The 25443-nt window shown below is 37.9% G+C and overlaps 1 protein-coding gene across 4 annotated transcripts in view; it reads right to left on the reverse strand.

The window, feature by feature from the left end:
- The window catches only part of ZNF385D (zinc finger protein 385D), a 415511-nt gene that overhangs the window by 113289 nt on the left and 276779 nt on the right, over positions 1-25443 (reverse strand). For all 4 annotated transcript variants that reach the window (XM_061464924.1, XM_061464925.1, XM_061464927.1 and 1 more), the window contains one exon: positions 15744-15886. In XM_061464924.1, the coding sequence (XP_061320908.1) occupies positions 15744-15886 (143 nt within the window). The remainder of the gene's footprint in view (positions 1-15743; positions 15887-25443) is intronic.

Below are 25443 nucleotides of genomic sequence, written 5' to 3' on the forward strand. Positions count from 1 at the left end.
TTTGACTACTTCAGGTGTAGCATTTTAAGAAAGCACAGTTGGTACAGAATCTATGTTAAGACAAGTATCTCGTGCAGATAGTTAAAGCCATGCCAGATAGCACCTCAGATGGGATAAGATGCTTTCTGTGGCTACCCATCTTTCCACACTGAACTCTGGAAGGAGCTGAATGGTTATTTCAGATTGGACACTTTGCCTTTAGACATCAGTTTAGATCAGATTCATCTCATCCACTCTAACATAAATTCCTGCAAGAAATATCATAATATAATTTAGTTATTATCCTCCTAGGCTTAGGGGCATACTTTGACACACACTTGAATTGTCAGGCCTGTAGAAATGAGAGAACCAAAAGCCAGATTTTTTCCTTTCTTTTTATTGGAATGGCCTCAAGTGAAATATCCCAGATCTTACTAATATATTTAAATATACTAATTTTCAGCACTGATCTTTTAACTGACATCATTATAATGAATAATTTTATTTAACGACTGCAAATTTCTAAGTTAAAATAAATAAAATATTGAAAACTTGTTTGAACATTTACTCTACCTCTAGTTTTTCCAGTCAAATAAGTCTATGGTAGTTTAATTGCTTGTCCTTTCTACCATTAAGTTTATAGAGGTCTACCACCTTCCTTTTTAAATCATTATATAAAATGTGATTTTGAGGTCTAGTACACAATTGGATTAAGCCATTTGTCTTCATAGATCAAATATATTCATTTACATTTTTTGTTTAAATTACAGAATGGCTTGGGTTGGAAGGGTTCTTAAAGATCATATAATTCCAACGCCCCTTGCCATGGGCAGGGACACCTTCCATTAGACCAGGTTGCTCCAAGCCCTGTCCAACCTAGCTGTGAACACTTCCAGTGATGGGGCAGCCACAGCTTCATTGGACAACCTGTGCCAGTGTCTCACCACCCTCACAGTGAGAAGCAGGCTTTCTGTTGTTGATCTACGGACAATAAATGCCCAGAGAGGCTGGGGGAACCCAGCACATCTTCCATGCCCAGAGCCTTTACCCCTTTGTCAGGGAAGCGGTCCCACTCTGCTCTGCTGTACAGCCAGGGTGAGCAGAAAGAACATTTTAACAACCTAAAAATGTGTACTGCTATGCAGTATTTTCGCATGCTTGTCTAGAGATGGACCACTGAGGTAACCCAAGGACAGATTATACAATAACAGTAGGATTTACCAGTAATATCTTTTTTTCTCTTGATGGAACAATGAAAAAAATGCCCTTAGGTATAAAAACATAATTTTGCCTTAAGCATATCTGTGATAGATATTCACATGAAAACAGAAATTAGGTGATGGTATCAAGCAGTCATCACTGACAAATCCCGATAACCCAACACTGCTAAACATTTTGTAGAGTTTGGGGGAAGGCATCGGGGAGTTGTAACTTACGCACACAGGATAGAAGCATTAAAAACTTTCATAGGGCAGATATGTGTAAATCTTTGTTTCTTGTCAGATTCTTCAGGCACATCACATTTTCCAAGCCTTCTGTGAATGTTAGTCTTATTTTCAAAACACCAACCAGAGCATGAAAACAGAGCCTTGAGGGCATGAATGCACTATCAGTCCCTGTTACTGAAATGGAAAGTAAATCAGAGCATTAAAAGAGAAAAATTACTTTACCAACGTCAGAATAAGCTTGACTAGGCCCTGGGAACTGTCATTAGCTACAGGGATGAGCAACCTGCAGAACTAGTCAAGACCCATTTTGCTGAAGTTACTGATCTCTGCCAACCTGCTTAGGCTGTCCATGCCAAAAGACGCAGAAACAAGCTGGACATGATCCAAATGAAGGACTCAGCTGAGAATCAAACAAATTACCAATAGGCAAAGACCTGGTTAAGAGGTTACCTACTGATATTTTAGCAGTATTTATTTTATAAAATTCTCCATGGAGACTTAAAAGGAAGGTCCAGCTATCTATCATTTGAATGAGCAGAAGTGAAAGACGGGCTGTTAGTGATTACCTTGTAACAGAACTGATGGATGGTAAATTCAAATTAATGTTACTCATAATTGACATCTCTTGTGTAAAATTAATGATGGATAAATGAGATGAAATAAAATAAGGCCTGAGGATATGTTTCTAAAGACCATAATTTCAACTTGAACTTTTGGATTTCAAACTCGTTAGAGTAACTTGAACAGATTTTATTTGTTCTACGTGCTTCAGTATTACCGGTCTCAGGGAGAAATACATCAAAAAGGCTACTTTAGGCTCAGACATGAGAAGAAAAAATGAAAACAGCGCATGGCTATCTCATCATCCAGAGTTTTGGGCTAGCTACAAACAGCGTCCAAATTAATCCCTAAGCTTGTAATGAGTCCACATAAGCTCCTGTTGCCACACAGAACTTCTCTCAATTCAAAAAATACCTGACTAGTGCTATCTGTAAAACTAGCAACTTTTATCCAGTGAAACTGCCAGTTCCTTTAGGAATTACCTCTCTCAGCAACAATGTGTTTCCTCAACAAAATTTCTTTCAAGACTTGGAATTTCTCCCTCATTCTGTACAATGTACAGCTAGAAATAACTAACTGAAATCAATGACTTTTTATACTGTTATGTGACAAAAGCCTAGCAAGACAATTTTTAGCATAGCTCAGAAGCCAGTAATAATGCATACTTATCAACAGCTGTAGCCATCTAAAAGATCTGCTGCTTGCATAATCATCTTAAATCCTTGCTTAGGTTGAAGACTTAAACATTGTTAATGATAGCTAAAGACCAAACCAGATGATTGTTAATCCTCCTCTTATTTAAAAGCAGTTATATACTAAATAATACATTATCACAGTATTAAGTGTCTTTTTGCTTTACTGATTAATCTTGGGTTTTACTGAAAAGATTAACAAATATTTAAGATGCTTAATTACTGAACTTGAAGTTCTTCACAACCTTTCTCCTGGTGTGTTCCAGCGCACAGAAATGCTGTTTTAAGAAACACAGATAAAATATTAGTGTTTTACTCTGAATCCAACTAGTATGAAACAAAGACAGCAACCAAATCACAGAAATGTGTAAGTAAGGATGAGAATTTTATAAACTGCATGTTCTGTATTTTTGAGTTTGCAGTGCCTTGTGAAGAGTTTAGCTAAAGGAAATAATTCCAAATGAAATAAAACCTTCTGCTATCAAATAAATGTTTGGGGTCCTAGCAATTGAAATAAAAGCTAATCTGCAGATCCACAGTTCTTGTGCAATTCGGTGTCATCTGAAAGAGACATTTTTTCACATTTTAGAAAGCCTGTTTGAAAAGACAGGACTTTTTTTTTTTTTAATGATGCTACAGAGCAGACATGCATACGCAGTATTTGCTGAGGCAGACTTTACCTTTATTTATTGCTTGGCTTAATGGAAAAGAAAGGCGCTTAAGACCAAAATTACATGCTATCATCTTTGTGCACAGAAATTTAAGAACAATTCCCCTTCATCAAGGAATCCTTACTGAGGAACAGAGTGAACAGCTGTGAAGCTATGACATTTTATAGTACCTGAGGGTTTGTTCTTAAAGGATCTTCTCTGATTTCAGAAGCACATATTCTTTCTGATTTTGTGTTTGTTTTAGTTCAGTTTGAGACATATTTTCAATCAGTACCAAGGTAATTTATCTTTCAAATTTAGAATGGAAAACATAAGTAGGTTTCAACCAGATATAGCTCCTGTAAAGTGAAAATAAGAAAGATGGATTTAAAGAGAACAAACTTGCTTCTAAATGTTTCAGGAGATATAAATTTACTGGGAAAAAAATATGCAACTAAAAAGGAAAGGAACCATTCCTGCCAGGAACAAAGCCGTAAAGAGCAGAAACCTGATATTTTAACTTGCTTTGCAACATTTCCACCATTACCTTTCTGTGCCTCTGTGCATGAAGCAAATACATCTTTGAAATACCTGTTCTAAGCTATTTCCAAGTCTCTCTTCTTGAAACCTTTCTGCTCTTCCTCCTACCTCTCTTCCAAGCCCAATACCATGTATCCAGTATTTTCCAGCCCTTTCACTGGCAGTCTCTGTGCTGCTGCTTCTCTCCCAGACACCAACCTCTTGCGTACTTCCTGTTGCCAACAATAGCTTTTGCTGCTTCCCAGAGATGATACTGCCATTTGGGAAGGTGCTCCTATAATTAACTCTGGCATCACGCCTGTGATTTATGTTTGTCATCCGAGTTCTAGGAACACCAATAATGTAATGGGTTGGATCCGTTAGCAAATCAGTACATTTGAAACACAAAATGCCAGCAAGGTGATGGACATTTCTCCATCCACTTCCAGCTCCCCCAAGCACAGCACCTTAAAAATCTTCCTTAGACTTCTACTGCTTATGACCAAGTTATAGTTCATACAGTCCCATCTATTTCTACTACTCTGGATACCCCATGTTTCTCCCTTACTTGGATACATTAGGCACCATCTAGAGAAGGGGACGAGGAAACTCAAATTACTTCATTAGTAGTTAAAACAAACAAACTCTCCTGCTGATTCCATCCAGTTCAGCATGTTAACTCATGGAAGGCTATTACATGCCAAGGCAACACATTTGGCTTATGAACTTCCTAAAACATACCTCACTCGAGGTATAGTCTGGTAAATGTGGCTTTCTCTGTTTTCTACTCTTCTGCTTTTCCATAAGCTGTCAGAGAAAAGCTATAGGAAAAGATAATGCTTTGGCCTAGTCCTGGCTTTTGTTATCTTCTTATAATCTCATTGGCCTACCTGCTGAAACTGAAGCTGCATAGGTAGATTTAGATTGGATTTAAGGAGGAAATTCTTTCCTGTTAGGGTGGTGAGTCACTGGAATGGGTTGCCCAGAGAGGTTGTGAATGCTCCATCCCTGGCAGTGTTCAAGACCAGGCTGGACGAAGCCTTGGGTGATATGATTTAGCGTAAGGTGTCCCTGCCCATGGCAGGGGGGTTGGAACTAGATGATCTTAAGGTCCTTTCCAACCCTAACGATTCTATGATTCTATGATTCTACATCAGACCAGCTACCTGACTTCTCTGAGTGTGGACTGCTGAACAAAAATTAAAAAAAAACACAACTCTGTAATTAGCCTGTACTGTTTAAGGATCCAAAATTGATAACTTTGTCTGATGGACACAGTTCCGCGTAGTGTAAACAAAGCATGGACATGATAGACTACAGATAAGCCTAGGGGAAAGTGTGCAGGAATAAAGGAAGTAAAGGCTGCAGCTTTACACCTTTTCTGGCTTCTTGACAAATGTCCCAGGAATAATTTAAAAGTAATACAAATCCCCTAAAATTTTCTTCAAATATTCTCTTCAGAGGGTTCATTTTGCTCTCAACTGCAGGAAGTCTTGCAATGGCCTCCAATCTTTACGCTTGCTCTCTGTGCCATTCAAACATCCCAGCAGTTTCACAGTAAGAAACCAATGAAAGAAACGTCTATTGGTCAGCTTTCCAGCAGCCTTTACACCACCTCTAACTCTAATTAAGAATATATTTCCTGCATGTCTTTTTTTTTTATCTGACATTTTCCTTGAGTTATAGACTATTTAGCCTTCTGTTGTGAGTTGTTTAGACAGTTTACATTTAATTCTGGACAAAATCTAATGTTTGATAGGAAACCGTTGATTTGTACTCTTTTATATAGTAAGAATTTGATATACCTCTATTTTATATAAACCAATGTATTTAAAAGAGAAACAGTGATTTCCTGAGAGATACGAGCTTATATACTATTTTTTAATGAATTATTTTGATTACTAATGTAATCTGTATGGATATTTACACAGTGTCACTTCAAGCATTCAGAGCCAAAGGAAAGATGCCTGGAAAAACAGTAGCTGCACGATAATCTGGAGTTCTACATTCAGTTCTACTGTACAAGTCCAATATACAACCTTTGGGGATTTTCTTCCCTTATAAAAAAAAAAAAAAAAAAATGTTGGGATAAAATAGACAGGACATGGACATTACAGAAATATCCCATCAGAGACTACATCAATGACTCCAGAGAAATAAATTCTTCAGCATGTGCCATTTACCAGCTCAAACTACTGTGACTAAAAGGAATGGCAAAGAGTGAGCCCCAAATCTTTTCATTGCCATAAGGATAAAAGTGAGTCTGGTTTAGGACAAATTCTTCAATAACATAGCACTGTTACTGCATGCTATGAATAAACAATCAATGGGGTAATTGTGCTTAGGAATGTATTTACTGTGTGTAAAATTACCTGTCATGCAAACCCATGCTTTTTCCAACAGACATCTTTGAAATTCCTAAGAAGAACGAACTGCAGGTTGTATAAGAAACTACAGTAAATAGTTATTCAGCGAGATTAGCAGCACAAACATGCCTAAGGCTAGGAAAGATTCGTGCCTTATTTTAAATCTTTCCAAATGTCCATCTCATCAACAAAAATAATACTGATTTCAGAATTTTATCACTTTTTTTCCTCCTCACACTACAGTAATCAAATAATTGCTTTAAAGTAACTCCTTTTCACTTTAATTGCATCTTTTTCAAAGCAGGTTAATAGCCATCTATATTTAAAGTGCAGATTTTATGAGTTATACTTATTATGCAACCCATTAAAGTTTTATCGTCTTTGCAGAATAAAATAATCATTGATCTTTTTCAACGGAGTGCTATTAAGACAAAAGGTATAAACAACAACTGATTAAAACATTATTTAAAATGCTTTACAAAATGCTTTATAAAATATAGTTTTAAGTAATTCCACTCATCAAGATTTAACAAATCTGAAGAGTAGTTAATTTAATTCCCTTTATGAGAATGTTTTGCATGTAAAGCGAAAGCCTGACGGACCCTCAGTCCCCAGTAAAGGCTGTGCTATTGCTTTTGCCTTGGATACTATGACTTTCCAACAGCAAGTTATCTGTCAGTGCACTGTGCAGTGCCCTTCAGCAAATGTGTAAGGCAGGATGAGATAGCTCAGAAAGTCTACTGTTTCGGTATTAGTAACTGTCAGTTACACAAACAAGTATGTGAGATATTTAGATCCTATTGATTAACAATAACAAGAAACCAATAAAGTAAAACCAAAACCAAAACAAAAACTCAGAAAACAAAGCTTGCTATGCATCATTTTTAGATATGTGGAGCTCCCCATCTAGAGATCATGTGGCACCTACAACACTGCTCACAAAAACGCCTTCATAATCAAGGGGGTCAAGCACCTCCCATACAAAGACAGGCTGAGAAGGTTGGAGCTGTTCAGCCTGGAGAAGAGAAGGCTGCGTGGAGACCTCATAGCAGCCTTCCGGTATCTGAAGAGGGCCTACAATGAGAGGGACTCTTCATCAGGGACTAATGACAGGATAAGCAGCAATGGGTTTAAACAAAAACAGGGGAAGTTCGGGTTAGATATAAAGAAGAAGTTCTTTATTGTTAGGGTGGTGAGGCACTGGAATGGGTTGCCCAGGGAGGTTGTGAATGCTCCATCCCTGGCAGTGTTCAAGGCTAGGCTGGACAAAGCCGTGGGTGACATGGTTTAGTGTGAGGCGTCCTGGCCCATAGCAGTGGGGTTGGAACTGGATGATCTTAAGGTCCTTTCCAACCCTAACTATTCTATGAGTCTATGATTCTATACCAACTGAAAGGTCCTCCGAGTTCCTGTCAAGGCAGAATGCGTATATCGTTTTGACCTCAAGCTATACTGGGAGAGGCATGAGATGGGCCATTTATCTAATAGTGTAGTCATGAGCTTATACAAACAGGAAGCTTCTGCCTCAGACCTTTTCTGTTAATTATGGTCATAAAAATTAGTGGAGGCTAGTTAGAAGTCCACCCATTCTCACATGGCAAAAGAAACAGCACAAATGTCTGTTCTTCAGCCGTAAGGTGCTGACTGACTGGAGAGTGAAATACTGCTAGAAAAATCCTAAAGAAGCTGTGTGCTATCAGAGAGATGGTGGAAGTGCACATGCTATATGCTCAGCATGTGCGAAGAACAACATCCTACTCATGACCACAAAGTAAATACAATCTGCAGGCGGCAATTGCCAAATGACCACCAGAAAGACATCTGCGAGGACCTTGAATAAGGCCACAGAGCTGAATTCCAACAGAGATGGTAGCTGGAGAAGGTTCAACATATGTGATGTGTTCCATATATACATACTGGAAATATGTCTTCAGGATAAATCAAAACAGATTTACCAAAGACACACATAAAACTGGGCAGCAACTGGGAAACAGGTATGGTTGGTTAGTTTACAACCACATTACTATTACAGAGATGAATTCAAGGATAGGTATTACAATGTTCAGCAAGGTGAAATGACATAAACTTAGGCTATTTTGAGATAATCTTAACATTTGCTTCCCCAGGAGAATGTGCATCCTAGAAACCTGAATTTATACTGAAACCTATCACAGAAGGTTGGAGCACCCTTGGTACAAATTTAATTTAAATAAAAATAAAACTTTATAATGGATTTTTTTATTATATCTACGCATTTGCGCCCATGAGTGAACTCCTCTAAGCTATAAAGACTGCAGTATTCTGTGTGGAAAGGGGTGATAGCTGCTCATCATAAGCATAGGAGACTGCTAATTCCCTAATTGGAACATAATCCAAAAAATGTTCAAGTAAGTTGTGAGGAATCACAGAAAGGGCTGGGTTGGAAAGGACCTTTAAAGATCATCTAGTCCAACCCCACTGCCATGGGCCCAACAAAAGCAATTCCAAAACCAGGGCAAAAGGTGCTGCTAAAATGTAAAGTAATGCTCAGAGAAACATAAGAAACAAACTTTTGCTGATACCTGGGTTGAAACTTGAAGGAGTCCCAGCTGTAAGTTGCAAGCAGAGGTCAAAAATTTTTGGAGGAGATTGCAAAAGAGGTTGCAAAGGGATTAAGGCTAGATTTAGTAAGATGTTCCTTTACGACACATCAAGTCCAAAATAAATAAAAGCAATCATTCTGGAGACAACTCCTAGGGAGCTGAGACACTACTCCCCAGTCACTCTTCAGTGGAAAAACAACAGTCATACAATGACAGGCAGCCATGGGAAAGTTACCTGAGGGTTGCAGGAACATTCATTTATACAAAGTCTGAATATGAGCTCTGTTCCCTGTCTGTGACAAAGAGCATAGACCATATATAAGAACAGGCAGACAGAGTACTCCTGGAGATCTGCATCCGCCCAGAAATGACTCGAAACTGGAAAAAGACGAAAAGCTTAATTTCACCATGTCTCCTGAGTTGTGAACACTTCCTCTGCAGCAGAGAATCAGAGATTTACTGTTCTTTCAAATAGAGCCCAGGGTGTAGATTAAGGATTTATACGTACAGCAAATAAATCTGGCCAATTCAAATAACCGAGTATTTCATACTGATGTTGATTCATTCCTGTTTTGCAAGCACCAAATAAAAACATCTTAATTGCCAGAATTTTCTTGTGTTTGCTCATTCTCTAATCCCTCTTCTTCCCCTGCAGACTTCCTAATTATATGTCCTGGGCAGTGATGAAAATGTTATTATAATAAAGAATTCCTGAACCCAAGCATTATTTTTGCAGTCTTCCCTACTTTGAAAAATATTCAGCTAAACAGCACTACAGATATAGACCAAAAAGAAGAGTAGAGCTATCTTACAGCTCAGTTGCAGTGCTATGGAAAAGAGGAAGCCAAACCCTCTGTTTCTAGACATGTGTGAATGAGCAGCCATGCAAGGAACACCCCCAGAAGCAATAATTCCCTTTGATAAATTAACAATTTGGTGCAGTACAGTTCTCCACCTGATAAAGGTCCTTCTCATGGAAATAACATTAAAATAGCACAGACTGTATTTTTACTGTCAGGTTCTTCTATATATGCAGTATTCCACTTTGATTCACATGAAACTGAGGCCATTGTGTTGTTACCGACAATTCTCTTCTAGAAACAAAGCATTCTGACAGCATGTCATCACTACTGAACTTAAAAGGACTGTATAAGATAAGGAAAGGTAGTCTCGTTATGCTCCTCTGCTCAATTAAGTAAGAAAACATAGAACAAAACCACTACGTAGAGACACAGAAAATCACTGGGTTTATTTTGTGAATTTCAGGCTGCTAGTGTTTAGAAAAACTAACATGTATTTCAGATTCCTCCTCCACGCTTCACTATCAAAAGTAACATCTTATTCATAACATCCAGAAAATTAGCACACCATTTCTGCAGCACGTATCTCTTTTCTAGATAAAAAACTATCTGGGACAAGAGCCGAAGGAAAAGTTTTTCAAAATGTCTTCTGGCAGCTTTTTGACAGGTTTTTCTCCGCATTTCCTGGCATAACCTTCCCAGAAATACTTGTCAGCAAGCAGGGTTTCTACACTGTCTGTTCCTTTCAGTTGTCTGGACACAATGGGAGAAGAATGCATTCCCCAACCAACCATGAACTCTGTTTGAGCTAGCTCAGTGTTTATCAGCAGGCCAGGCAGAGCCTGACAGCAAGACCAGAGCAGGGAGAAAAGCAGCTCCCAGTGAAACAAGCCAGCCATAATTTCCTGCTACCAATACCTACAAACACAAGCTTTGCCTCTGTAAATGGAGAATGCAGCCTTTGTGCGGCTAGCATGTTGCACAGGCTAGTTTTTGGAAAGGAGTACTACACTGGTACCCTAAGCCAAGCTTCTGCTGGAGCCCTAACCTTTAGGCGATGGCCCCTGTTACCTCCCTCTCCTATGACAAACCTCTACTGGGGGAAGGTGAAAAACTGAGGCTTCAATATTGCACCTGGGGCTACTGGTGTCAAGCAAGCAAACAGTAAAAATCAGGGGACTGAACAAGGATTACCACAGGAGGATCATGAAAAAGAAATGTATGTAGAGTAAGAGTTCAGTTTAGTACAGTTCTGACATTGCCACTGCTCTTCCAAGTCATACATTTCTAGTCTATATTTTTATCACGTTTCTTTCCAACAGGATACTTCCTTGGAAACTTGGGAAACTTTTCACTGGCAACAAGGGGAGATCAGGCATTAATGTGGAGTTAGGATGGAGCTTTTCAAGCAACATCCCTATTTCCGCTTGCAAGCACTTACTCATATCTTCAACATTGTGGACTTTTTCCAACAGAGATTATGCTCATCCTACAGTCTACAAAGTGTAATATATTTTTTAGATTTCTTTCAGAAAAATGGTCAGCATATCCTTCAAAGAATAAATGGACAAGGAGTGGAATGCACTGTCTGATTTTCCCCCTAGTAACAGCAAAAGTCCTGGATTTGTAAACTAAATTCTGTCTCTCAGGAAGATGAAATATGTAATTCTGAGAGCTTAAAAAATAAGCAAAACCTGGATTCTGATACACCTGTGCTTTGAGGATGATGGGATTTGGAGACCGTGAAAGAGATCTGAGGTTTTTTTCTATGGGAGGATAACTTAGGGCTGACACTGATGTTCAGCAAAATGAAGCATTTCCTTTTAGTCCAGGGACTCATATAAATGCAAATGTTTTCCTACAAGTTAATTACTTCTAGACTTTGACGCTTTGTGAAACTTCTTTGCAACCAACCACTGGCTTATGAACAGAAACACTACATATGCACATTCACATGCACCCACGGACCAGCACGTATTCAATACAACTGCTAAAGCTTTGTTTCTCCAAGAACCAGTTCTCAGAAGCACACAGACTTAGGCTGTCTCAATCTGAAGATGAAAAAGTAGAAGTATACCAAATGTTTGCTAAATGATCCCAAACATGTTTCAGAATAGAATATTTATTTTTCTATTTCTCTGACAATCTTCAAATCATATTTTAAAAGGCTACACAAGCATTTTTTATAGTTGTAGTTTCTTTCATTCATAAAATTTAGCAGTTTAAATCCCATACACTTGATTCATCCTTTTATACCAGAAAAACTTGCAATGAACTTGTGATTTTTCAGGGTCTGCACCACTGGGCTGTTTTCAGTTTAAACAGCTGTGTTGTTAAAATTTCTTTTTATATAGGACTTGAGGGTACCCATTTGCTTCAGAATTAAGAGCTAAGCACCTGCAAATGTTCAGCTAACCAGATTGTTAATGGCTATGTTTGCTTTATACTTTCTTATATAAAAAGTTCTTCCTCAAGTGGAATGGTTCAAAGGTTCACGTTATTTTCCCAGCATTTCTTAGGTTACTCCCTTTATTTCTACCTCTCCTCAGTGTCCAAAGATATTACTGATAAAGGTTTGAACACCCCATGTTATCTCTTGTATTCTCTGAAATCAGTGCTGAATGTTTTCTTCAAAGGTGGCCAGCAAAAACTGAGCTTGCTTTACAGCAAAATCATCAGTAATAATCTTACGTTTGTAATAAATTGAAATGCAGTGTAAAAATTGTTACAAAATGCAACACCTTAGCATTATTATTTTTGATACTTAAGATCAGTATTTGGTTTTGTTAGTTCTTTTTTATGTGCTTGAAATTCTCCACTGGTTAAGTTACTTTTGCTTTCACCTCTCCTGATATTTCTATACAGTTCATCTGAATCCCCAAATTCCCTTAAAATTGTCCTTAGATAAAATTAGAAGCTTAGCTGCTTGATAAATCAGAGCATTCCTCTGTAAACATTCAATGTTAGCACTTCTGTCATCTGATTTCTGAGTGGAATTTAATATATCAGCTGTGAATAGCTTATGACCTGTCCCAAATGTGGGATTCATCTAACTAAATGCAGATGCAGCTGAGCTGGTCCCTCATTATAGTCAACAGAGAGCACAGAATCACAGAATGGTTTGGGCTGGGAGGGACCTTAAAGATGATCTAGTTTCAATGCCCTGCTACAGGCAGAGACACCTTCCACTGGACATGGTTCATCAAAACCCTGTCCAAAAGGAGATGAATGAGAACTTTCAGAGTTCACTCACCTCATGCCAAAGTAGACATATAGGTTGCCTGCATTGCAACCAAACTTCTGTATTTTTCTCCACATAAAAGAGACAAAAAAAGACAAATTGCCCATTTTCTTCCATTATCTTTTGTGACCTTAGCCTGATTAGCTCAGACATTTCATGCCTATGAGAACCAAACTCTTGAGTTCAGATTGCCATAAAGAGAGACCACCTTTTCTTCCTCTGAAACATGACTGAATTTTTACTGAAGCTTCTCCTTGATCATGCTCCTCTCAAGTGAAGGCTCTTGTGGCCTGTAAATGGCCAAAACTTTGGACTTTTCTAGTCTCTTGGGAAATAGTCTGAACATGCTACAAACTCATCAGTTCCTGTGGAACTGTGAGAGGGTCAAGAAGTTTCTAGAAGTCCATTTCCTAAAACACAATCTATGACCTTGATGTCTCAATCAAGGGTAAAGCGAATTATTAAAAGAATATCCACTTCAGATGTTCTTTTACTGATCACCTGCTTGACTTTGGTTCAGCCATAGAACATAAATGCTTTTCTGCTGACACTGTGTAGGACTGTCAATGAATATACAGTATTATCAACAGCTACAATTGTTCATGAGCATGCCTATTTACAAAGATAACTTTGGGGTTAAACACTTGTTTTGTGTCTCACATCCACATACACGACGCCTGTGTCAGACATTACCTTCTCCTTAGGCTGATAATGCTCAGAGCAGCTGATGTGTACCCAAAAGATTTGCCAGCTTGGAAAGAGCTGGAAACATGTAGAACTTCTCAGCTAGCCTACATGTTTGGAGGATGTCATTAACCAGTTCTGGCATATGGGCTAAACATAGCAGCGTTCAGTAATACACCATTCAGAATGAAAATGGGAACACTGAGGATGATGCTGCATGTCAGCACACATGACAAGAAGGCAAAGGTCACGTTGCAAGGCAAAGGCAATGAGCAGCAAGGCAGGTGACACCAGCTGTGATTATAGCATCCTCACATTCAGGACTGACATATTGATCAAAGGTGGATTTGACAGACAGCCACACATCACAGGAAGCAGTTCTTTGCATGGGAATGAAGTTCAGAGTGCTGTTAAAAAGGGGCTGCTAGTCTCACTCTTGAAACATAGGCTCAGTTTACTGAAAAACTGAAGAGGGAAGAAGTCCGTAAAATCCAACAACAGTGCTTATACCAAATGATATACTACTAAGATGATGTTCAGGAAAAACAGGGTTTTTCTTACTTTCTTACTTACAAATTAATATGAGCACACCTTCTATTCCTCCCACCCTCCCCAAAAATACCTGCAGTATAAAATCAGTCATTGTAAGAAAAAAAAACAACCAGCAAATCTATGGAAGAACACAAGCTCAGCAAGTCTATGGAAGAACACAAGCTTATCAACTATTTATTAAAATCCACTATTAAAATTGCATTTGAATTAAGCAGAGTTAAACTATTAGCAAAACAATCAAATGACTCCAAACTATGGAAAATCCTGACAGGAAACCTCCGTAAATCTAATAGGCAATTTCTAAAAATTCAGCTGGCCTACTGCATTAAATATAAACAGTGATCACAAAGCAAAACTGGTGAAAACCCCTCCCCTAAAACTTCTGAATAAGTCCGAGTTACTAGTAACTTGATTAAAACCACTAGTACTTGAAACTCTGCTGTAGACCTATATAAAGTTTAAAATCTTATAGTTTTTTGGTAAGAATTCCATGACATTGTTTCTGAGCATTTTAAGACTTACAGCTTATAGTTTCTCTGATCTCTATTGATGCTGTTAATTGCCTGAATTTAAGACTGCATAAATACTTTTTACAATTAGTTCATTTTAATTACTTGAAAGTAAAATGAACACCCATAAAAGGCAAATAATTGAACATTTAATTATGGAAATTTGCTATTGATTACTAAAATTTGCTTTTAGAATGGGCATGTTCTTTTGCTACTTGCAATTACTGTAATTAAGGTTTTCACATGTTAATTAGAATTGTTTTGGCATGGCAAATTCCACTCCTCTCTGTCTCTCAAAGTAGGTAATCGCACACTTTTTTTTCTTTTTTTTTCCGTATATCTAGTATATGTAGACAAGGAAAAGGACTTCCCAGAGTTCATTCAAATTAAAAAGGGGCATAATTCTATCAAGTCAAAATAAGCATAAAAACAATACAGACTTTTTTTTTTAAAGCATTAAATATCTCAGACAGAAACAGGAAAATTGAAACATTAGTGACAAATGTCAGTAAAATAATGAAAATACTTAGGGACAAATAAGATTTCTGTAATCACCGTATGACAAAAAAAAAAATATTAAAAAAATAACTAACCTTGTTTTAACCTAAATCGTGAGAAACCACGTAACCTAACCTGAAAAAAAATACACTGGATTGTTTGCCAGTGAATAGCTTATATACCAGCTAATGCCGTTCTCATTCTTATTTTAATTGTGCCAATGGTCTTATCTTTTGTAGCCCCTCCAATTTATGTATTTTAAGTATTTCTCAGGAAGCTTGCTGGAGATGGGAGGTAGAATGCCATCAGCCTGAGAGTTTCACTCTCTGAAAGATGCAGCAAACTGTAAGCTAGTGAAACTCTGCCCATCTTAAATTAAAATGAGAAACTCACAAGCCCTGGGACTGAATATGGCCTGCAACTTTACTGAATGTCACTTGGGATCATATAGTTTTTTCCTTCTATATTACTTCTGACTAGCACTCAGCTAGGCTTTAATTTATGGTCTAGCAGTGTATCTGAAAGAGCTATCTGGCCCTCAGTAAAGGAGACAATATTCCAGGTTTAATTGAGTACATAAAATTCTACTTTGTGCCCTCTTGAGTCTTCCATGGAAACTGTGGCTCACCGAGGTAGACAGTAACTGTTAGGAGCATACTCACTGCATTGAAATTGGGGAAGAGATTGACTGCTGCAGCAGTGTCCAGAGGAAATGGAAGAAATGGTTTAATATCCAGCGATGGCTGCAAAGGTGGAGCAGGAGGACGCACTAGGGCTGGAAGAGCAGGGCTCTGGCATGTACCACCTATGTGTAAAAAGAGACAGAAGCATTCAGCAAGTACTGTGATTAAGGGGAAGAAGAAAAGAGCCAACCCCAAAAAGCAACAATAAAAAGCCAATACTGGATTAAAGAAATACATTTTTATTTGACCACAAATTATGCCATTACTGAAAAACAGCACAGTTGCCTCAGTGACGGTTATAATTTTTTGCCAGTAATTGCCTCAGGTATCAGTCTACTATTGTTTAAAATTAACTAATAAACAACTTCCCTCCCTGGATTATCTGGAATAATATAGTTCAGTGTATGTCTGACTTCCTTTTACAACTTCAGCTAGTCCCATTCTTCTGTGATTTCAGTGCTTCATCCCAACCCTATTGCTCAACCCTCCAAAGCCTTACATCTTCAGAGTCAACCTAAACGTCACAAACACGACATACCTTGCTGCCTCAACAGCTGATCAATACAAATCTAAATTCAGAACAGTTTCAGCAGCCACAGTCCTGCTTATGGGAAGGTACCGATAAACATTTTCTGCTCTTGCAAGGGATGGAGCCGATTCAGGCTCTGTGCAGCAGAAAGTTCCTGCTGGCTAATGGTACCAACCATTAGCTCTGTGGGAACATGATGCAAATGAAGAAATCCTCTTGCATACCAATAAGTCACTACCTGTTTGCAGTGGACCCTATTTTACTTATTTGTCTGTTCCTTGCCACAGCCAGCTAGAAACTGTAAAGATCCAAGACTGTTCTCTTGCTTCCAATGTCTCCCATGTTTTGGTTGCACTCCAAAACATCAATTCCCTGTTAATTAAAGACTACTTGGATCCTAGGAAACTGCTAAAATATGTCAGTGTTCTTCTAAACTGAGAGGCAGGCAGCAGACTGTAAAAACCTGCTTGTAAGAATACAAGAAACATTTTAAAACAAAAAAAAAAGGGGAGTTTTACACTACTGACTGAACAGAGACACAGGCAGACAGACCAACAGAGGGAAGAGAGCCAGAATCTTTTTCTTTTCCTTTCATGCATACAGACACTTCATTAGACAAGCTGCATACATTCTTTAAAAGACCAGATACAGTCAGAATGATATACAGAATCTCTGTGTATTTGGCCAGCAAATCTGCTAACAAGGTTTGCCATTAAATATGTCTAAATGAGGGTTAACAGCACAGGATTTCATTAAACAGTTGTAACAGATCATCCACAGTTCTGCTTCTAGGTATAAAATCAGTTGGAGCCAAATTTTCAAAGACTGTTTTTTGCCAAATTTCAGGTCCTGTGTGAAAGATTTCACTAAAAATCATTGAAAGGAAAACATTATCCACTAGTAAACTAAAGGTATTGGATGAGGGTTCGCTCCAAGCTCACGGTAGGTTTTACCATAGAGTAACTGCTATTTTTGGACTAATTTTTACATTTTCCTCAATTTGAAAGTGTAGCAAACCACTCTTTGAATGCAGCTGCTAAGGATATGAGCAACAGAAAAGCAGAGAGCAAGCAGCTCTGCTTTCCATAGCTCACCATCATAGAATCAAGTATTTAATGATTGCGATTAGATTGGCAATTGTTACATTCCCATGGACTTATTACAAAACCAGCATAAAAATAAACTGAACAGGTCAGAATGATGATAGGGTAGTGTGGAACATGCCAATCTTACTCTCTCTGAATAGGAAAGACCAAAGAAGTCATTTTTTTAGATGCTGGAAATATTTTTTCTCTCACATATAATGAAGGGAAGAAATCTCTCCTACTAATATAAACCTCAATAAGTGTTTGAGTTACACCTGAGATTGTACAGAATCACAGAAATGCCAAGGTGAGCATTTGCCTGGTAATAGCGAAGAATCTGAAGCAGGTTAAATATCCTACAGCTCACAGATGAAAATGCAGACTAGACTGAGAAATACCATCTGTGCTTGGGGACCCAGCTCATTGAGTGTATCATCTCCATGCTATGGAGGAAAGACTCATAGGTTTGGATTACCTAGAGCATCAGCAGTGCTATCCCATTCTCTCCTAGGATACCATGCTATGAAGGATAAAATATTTCCATTCTGTGATCCTTCCCTGTGGCATGACTAGGCGCTCACACACCTGCCACTGCCAGCCAGGGCTGCACAAAGTCATCTGGGGACAAGAACACACTTTAAATGGAAAAATTCAGCCAACTCTGCAGGACCTTGGCTGGAACTCACAGCCCCTGGAACGGAGTTTAAAATCTACCACAGTCCTGGCTAGAGTGGCACAGAAAATGAGTATGTTCAGAAGCACAGCTGCTCTCTGTTTTCTCTGTTTTTGCAATAGTGTCAGACATGTCCCTGAACGATGGAGCACATGATAGGTACCATGAAATCTGAGCTTTTGCTTGAAAGAAATTCTCTAATGTTTATAGCTGCAAAACTTAGCACTTCTTTCCATTGAACATGAGCAGAGATGTAGTCTAGAATTGGCAACAGAAAACCTGAAGCAATGGCAACTGCTTTTGTGACTCAGCTTAACTGAAAATACCTTTGGACAACATTGGGAATGTCAACGTTAACTACTTCCATTCTAACACATTAGCAGAGAGATGGGGAAGGGTAGAATCCCACAGGGAAAGGTTCTTGAAAAGCACACGTAGATAAATTCTTATCATAAAGAAGGCAATATAAAGGGCAGAAATGATGATAGGATGAAACATGATACCCAAGAAAGTCAAACTGAAGGTAAAGTAAGAGGGATGCACTAAACCTAATAAAGGGGAATTTACTTTGAAAATAAGTGGTGCTCTGTGTGATGACAGCATGCTTAGAAAATTACTACAGCAAAACATACATCTTTTTTAGTTATGTAGTATTACTGAACACTGGATCGAGGTGAGCGATCATGAGGATTGCTTATGACTGTTTCGGTGTTACATATGCTAAGCTTCTACAGAAAGAGCTTCACAGCTTTCCCTGTGCAGATGCAACAATGCTGTGCAACATACAATGAAGATTCAATATCAGCCTTTTTGCAGTCTTCCAACCAGCAAGGCCTGGAGTTCCACTTTGACCAATAAAGACAGGGTAACAACCCACACCACTGACAGACTTTGTCCACAGCCTGTGCTTGATGCTCTGAACCTGAAGTTCACATGTACATCCTTGCCAAACCTAGGTGCATGCACGGCCTGGCTTAAGATATATAACTGTCTCCGCAAAATGTAGGCCAGTACAAGCCCGAAGTTACATTTTATGAGTAGCATGCTACAATTACCTAAAATAGACGGATACTAACATATTTACTAATTCCAGTATCCCAAATTAGTGATGTTGCAGTCTAATTTCTTTCTAAAGAGGAAGAATTTTTGCAGCACGTTCAGCTCTTAAATGCAAGATCAATGTTGTAGATATTTGAGATTTATTTTTTTTCAGGAAATATACGAATAACATAATACAATGTAGAAGCTTCATTACCTCAGCATTTTAACCAAGACTGAAGTAATCATTCATTTCTTCAGTTTTCAGGCAATTTAAATCACAGACAAGATAAACTCTTGGCCAGAGGCACTGGGTATGCACCCAAGGTAATCGTGAGCAAACAAATCTGAAGAAAAGCTTTCTACAGACCTTTGCCCCTTCCTATATCTCATCGAGACAGTTTTTGAGAACTCCCCTAGTGTCAATCAAGTCGCATTTTTACACATGGATGCACTTCTGTATCTCCAGTTGGAACTAGACATTTTGCCCTACCACTAGGTAATCTGTTCTGCAATACAGCATTATGCTTTGAGCACAGACAGCCTACGTGGTACAAAGCCATGTGTGCAACATGAGGTTCATACTCTGTTGCATAGCCTGTTCAGGCAGTTCTTCAGAAACCTGGTATGACATAATGATATGAACTTCATCACTGCAACACCTTCCTTGCCTGTATCCAGAACCAAGGAAAGACAACATAAACATTCAGATGAAGAGATGATTCATGCAGGTTCAGCCACAAACTGTTCATTCCGCAGTCATTTTTTTTTTTTTTTGAGTTGGAATATAAATAAATATCGTTTTTCCCTCATCCGCAGTTTTGACATCAGAGACCATGTTTCACTACGGAAATGAAAATACATTTTAAAATGAGAAGTAATTCCAAAAAGAAGAAACCAGATTTCTTTAAAAATGCTGATGTTTTGGCCTTAAAGACATTTCTGTCAGAATTCCTTACAAAAAAATAACACCTTCTGTGAGAATTTTTTGCTTTCAATGAAATAGCATTTTCTGGTAAGAAAGTCTCCCATGCAAATAAACAGACATAAGAGAGCAGAGTTGTTTTTATATACAGGACAATATATAACAAGTTTTCTTAGTGTTTCTGGAGGAAGTTAACATCCTTGTCCCTCAGGTCCCCTAACACACAACTCAACAATTTGGAACCACTTATTGCTATATTTCGTGACTTGGCTATAGAGAAAGATATGCTGCATCTTCCCCTGCACAGCCTTTCCTCATGCACACTCATTCCCAAACCTTTAAACTCAACTGCAGATTTAGTTTCCAGAAAAAGAATCACCAGTTCTATTTTCAAATAGTCTCTCCTTAGGAAATATCCAGCCCAAATTCTGCAGACACAAACAATGTAGATAATTTTTTTTGAAATGCATTTGGAACTTGGAGGTATGTGAACTGGGCAGGAACTCTAAACTAATACTCCATTAATCTAAATCTTTTGCAGTTCTTCCATCACTAACTATTACCACCATAAACTCTGAGTAAAAAAGCAAATCTCTGCAGAATTCCATTTTGATTCCTTCATTACTTTGCAATTCTTTCCTTCTGGCTACATCTAAATACAAGCCTTTTTAAATACATCAGAGACAACCTAAAGTAATGTTCAATGTCCCTTACATCCTGGAGTCTGTTTCCAGTATCATAATTTGGTTTCTCCAAGATACAGATAATTCCCAGGTTTTCCACCCCATCTCATGCCTCTCCCCATACAGCTTACTTGACGTCAAAACAATATACACATTCTGCCTTGGCAGGAGCTCGGAGAACCTTTCAGCTGGTATGACTCAGTGGAGTAAGCTGGGAACGCATCACCGGTTTCCAACTTAAAAGTTAACTTCTAGGTAACTTAAAAAGATAACTTCAAAAAGTATCAGTAATATTTTTTTATATAGGATCCTAATATTTGACAGTTCACACCCAGTAAGCATTACAATATATCCTTAAGATATATTAGGATAGAACCTGAGCCAAACAAATTTATTTTCCCTAGAAAATTTTCAAGAAAACTAATTCAGGCTATTTTAAAGTATAAAAAAGAAGGGATATGTTCTATCTTATAAATGCAAAGAATCTTATATTTGGGTAACTCAGTATCAGCTAGAACTTTTATTTCATTATAAATTTAGTTTGCTAGTGGGCCAAATAAAAGGTGTATTTCAGATTTTTTTCAGAAAGGCAATGAAGACATAAACATTTAAGAACAGTAGACTAGCCATGATGAATAATGAACATTCTTTAGCTAAAATATTAGATATCCCACTTAGGTCTATAGAGAATCTGATAGAATGGAAAAATTAAAGATATCCAAAGACAAACAGAATAACCTGCTCTGGGATATAAAAAAAAGACCATGTGACATGAATTGTAGATCTGGCTTTTAGGAATTAGCTTAATGTAATTTGCCATAAGTTATAGTCACTAGGGTACTCCCTTTTATCATTGTATGATAGTCTTCATTTTTGCAACAGATACTTTTCTTAAAAACTGTTGAATTGTGACTTTAAAGGTATGTTCAGTTTTGTAATAAGTAGTAAGAGCTGCCTAATCACAACTACTTATTAGTAGTTATTATAGTACTCAAATGACTAAAATATGAACTCAGCATACAAAAGGTAGCTAACAGGCAATCTGTACCTTTTATGTACATAAACAGATACACTTTTAAATGTTTAACAGGCTACACAGTATTCCGTATGGACTGAAAAGAGGTCATGTGAGAACAAACACATGATGTCTGTTGAGAATTTATTACTCAGGAAATCCATTCCGCGTAAGGTTTTTGTTGTGGTTGGTTTGTGTGCATGTGTGCTTTTTCAGTTTTTTTTTTCTTCTTTTTTTTTAGGAAGGGAAATGAGGATCTTAAAGTGCTTTCAACACCTGTACGGTTCATAGACTTTATCTTGGAGAGCATTTTCATTATAATAAGTATCCCAATAAGTAATCCTGAAAATATTTTAAGAATGAGGACATCCACATTTAAACATATTGTTTCATACAATCCCTCTTAGTTTCAGAAAAGAAAGAAAAAAAAAGGAACTGCATTAAGTATTTTAAACTCACTAGAAAAGAAACACCCTCAAAATGGGACTCCCAACCACACCAGCTTTGATCCTGCTGCCTCTCCTTGAGGCAGCTGGAGGGTCAAGTACACTGTGTGGCAATACAAGCTTTCCTTTCATAAGTTTTGCTGTTAGTAATGTTAACAGTGGCTAGTCACTTTGAAGAGGACGAATGCAACACTGTCTCAGCTGTGGAGATCTGAGTGTAATTGATTTTTCAGTTCACTGCCCAAACCAAAAAATAAAGACAATTAGGGGGAAAAAATAAAAATCATTGTGTCAGCTGAGACATTTCTTTCACCCAAAATCAAATTCTATAGTTTGTACTTGGATATTTGACCACTTTTATTATTTAAATATTGACAAATTTCAAACATCCAAATCCAAACAATTCAAAATTACTCATTAAAAAAATATTTTCAAATATTTTCAAACCCCTTTCCTGCTTCCCCCCACCCTTTTTTTTTTTTTTAAATCCAAACTAGAACTCTTTCAGTTTGGCACAGATCAATATGCACTATTCACTTACAGAGTGTGTTTTTCAGCATACACACTATTCACCTGGAAAGTCTGAATCACTGGTCATTTGCTACTATTCAAAGTATTATTTTGTCTAGAGACAATATTTATTCTGCAGTTCCTGCAAAGTGAGTTGGCTTAGAAAAAGAATTTTTTTATTAGTAATAGTATTTTTAGAAGCCTGTGGCCATGCATCATATCAGGGTTTTCAGTCTTTTTTTCCACACTTACTAGCATTTTGTAAAATAAAATCATATAACCTGATATAAGAATTTTAATTAAAAAATGTACCCCTCTGTAAACCTAAAGGAGTAGATTTCTCTTTTTGTTTCACAGAATGCTGTGAAATGACTACTATGATGCTGGACTAGGAAAATTTGCATGAATACACTGATATCTATTACCTTCTTTCATTGTTGTCCTTACTTTCAGAAGACAATCCTGCTGCTCCCTTTTCACTACCTTCTTCCCTCCTGCTCCTGCATTAACAGACAGGTGGGCCCAGGTTACAGACAATAAAGACCAGTCTCTCTGAACAGGAGCAAAGTGCACAGTGATGAAGATGCTACCTACTTCGGTCCAGAAGGACGCTAATGTCAGAGCCTCCACAAACCCCATAAAGTATGATCACCTTCTCCTCATATCAAGAATATGCTATGGCCCACAGGAAACACTTTACTAAATAAAATATTATTTCTTTTTTATTACATAAAATCTACTGAAAATAACCCACGATCTGAATTTCAGTACTTAACACTGCCGAACAATGAATTCCACTAATTCACTACAAGCAACATCTATGGATTATAAATTGCACAAGGGCAGCAACTAAGCTTTTTATTTTAGGAACATGACCTACCTAATTGAGCTCTTCAGAATCCTTTGAGATTTTTTCCAGTTGGTCAGACAAATCTGGATTTCTTTTCCCCTATTGGAAGCCGTCAGATCACCGAAAACTAAATGATCCAAAACGAATGTTCCACTTTCTGTAAAGTTCTGGCTGTTTTCAGTAGAAGGAAACAACAAGAAATTGTCTAATTTGGCTGCCTTGCTTATTACCAGCTGCCCATACCAAGTACCAGCCATTGTAGCTACCAGATAATCAGAAAGGCCAAGACCACCAGTGTCACGGATTTGGAGAAGATAAACAAGCAAAATGCCCATGAACCTCCTCTCCTCCCTCCTGAGAATGGATGAGCTTTTCATTTCCATTTGCCTTGCAAAACAAAAAAACAAACGTTAAATACCCAGCAGCTTTATATTACTCCATGGAATTCTGGTATTAATTCTCAGAGCATTCCTATATGGCAAGAAACTATCCCCATTTTTCAGCTAGGAACCTAGGGCAGACAGCGCAAGTCACCCGCTTGCAGCTCAGACAGGAATCTGTGGCAGGTGAATGAATTTGAGCCCTAGGTCCCTAAACTTAATGCTCTGAGCACTGCAACAGCCTTCTCTGATAGTCTAGTAGAGAACTGAATGCATTTTCTCTCAGACTTGAGAGATTTCATGATAGGAAAGACAATGTCAAAACCTGTTCTTCCTTCCCAACCATAAATGCTAGATGGTAGATGAATGGACCAATGACTCCATATCTACACTGATAATTCACTTTTCTTTTGGCAAACTATGTATTCCCGCCTCTATATTCTGATGTACTTTCCCCTATGTGGTTTTACATAAATTTCTACTTTCTTTAGTAAGAAAGTGAGTCCAAGGAAGTGAAAAGCCTGCCTTACCTTGAGTGAGCTAGAAATACATACAGGCATTCCTACCCCCAAGCACTAATGCCAGGACAGAAAAGTTTGTCTGGATATGAAAGATAAAACAGCTTTCCCTTTCCTTCTCATTACCATAATGTCTTCATCTTAGGTAGTTATTCCCACATAAAGCAGCTACCCACAGTATGATTCCCAGTCTGCAGCAGAAACATTTACATTCAGAGTCAAGCTGAGGTGCATCTTGAGTTGTGTGGGAAGCATGAGTGTTTCCAGAGAAGCACTGCCATTCAATGAAGTCAGAGGAAGGGCACAGTGTTACAAATGCACACGTCCCCATAACTGCATATACAGGGCTTCTCTACATCTTTCAGCAAGTAAATAAACGTTCGTACAGTGCTACACTGACTGCACTATTACTGACTAGCACATCATGGATGTCTCCTAAACAGTGGGTCAGAGTATGTGCTTAGTGGCCTCTACTAGATTTCTACTAGACCCTACCAGATCTAACCAGCTAGAGGCTCAGCAAAAATCTTGTTACAGAATGGATCTTGAATGGATCCATCTTGAATGGATCTAAGTGTTGAATGACATGGAGGAAGCTGCTGAACAGCATTAAGGGCACAGCTTCCCAACAGATCCTAACTGCGAAGACTCAACAATCTCCCCTGCCTCCCAATAAATAAATGAAATAAAGCAAAAATACAAGCACCAGCCAAGTATTCTAAAAATCACATTAATTTTAAAGCTTTACACTTTTTGACATTTAAAATATTCTTGACCTGTCAAATTCTGCAGTTCGATTTTTCTGATGTTTTTATAAAGGTCATGTTTACAGTATAATGAGCACAGATTTCCAAGGGTTGTTAATCAGAAAAATGCTGTAATGCAAACAGATTTTCAAAGAAATTTTCATTTTTACGATGAATACATTAACAATTTAAAAAATGCCATTTTTCAAAAGCATGCTTGGAAAAGAAACGTCCTGGGTTCAGCAGTAGCAGTCATTTTTCTCCTCCTTGGTAGCTGGTGC

This window comes from Pezoporus flaviventris, unplaced genomic scaffold (genome assembly GCF_033815535.1).
Source record: "Pezoporus flaviventris isolate CSIRO_AGI_PZ_B2104156 unplaced genomic scaffold, CSIRO_AGI_Pfla_v1 ptg000037l, whole genome shotgun sequence".
Classification (NCBI taxonomy): domain Eukaryota; kingdom Metazoa; phylum Chordata; class Aves; order Psittaciformes; family Psittacidae; genus Pezoporus; species Pezoporus flaviventris.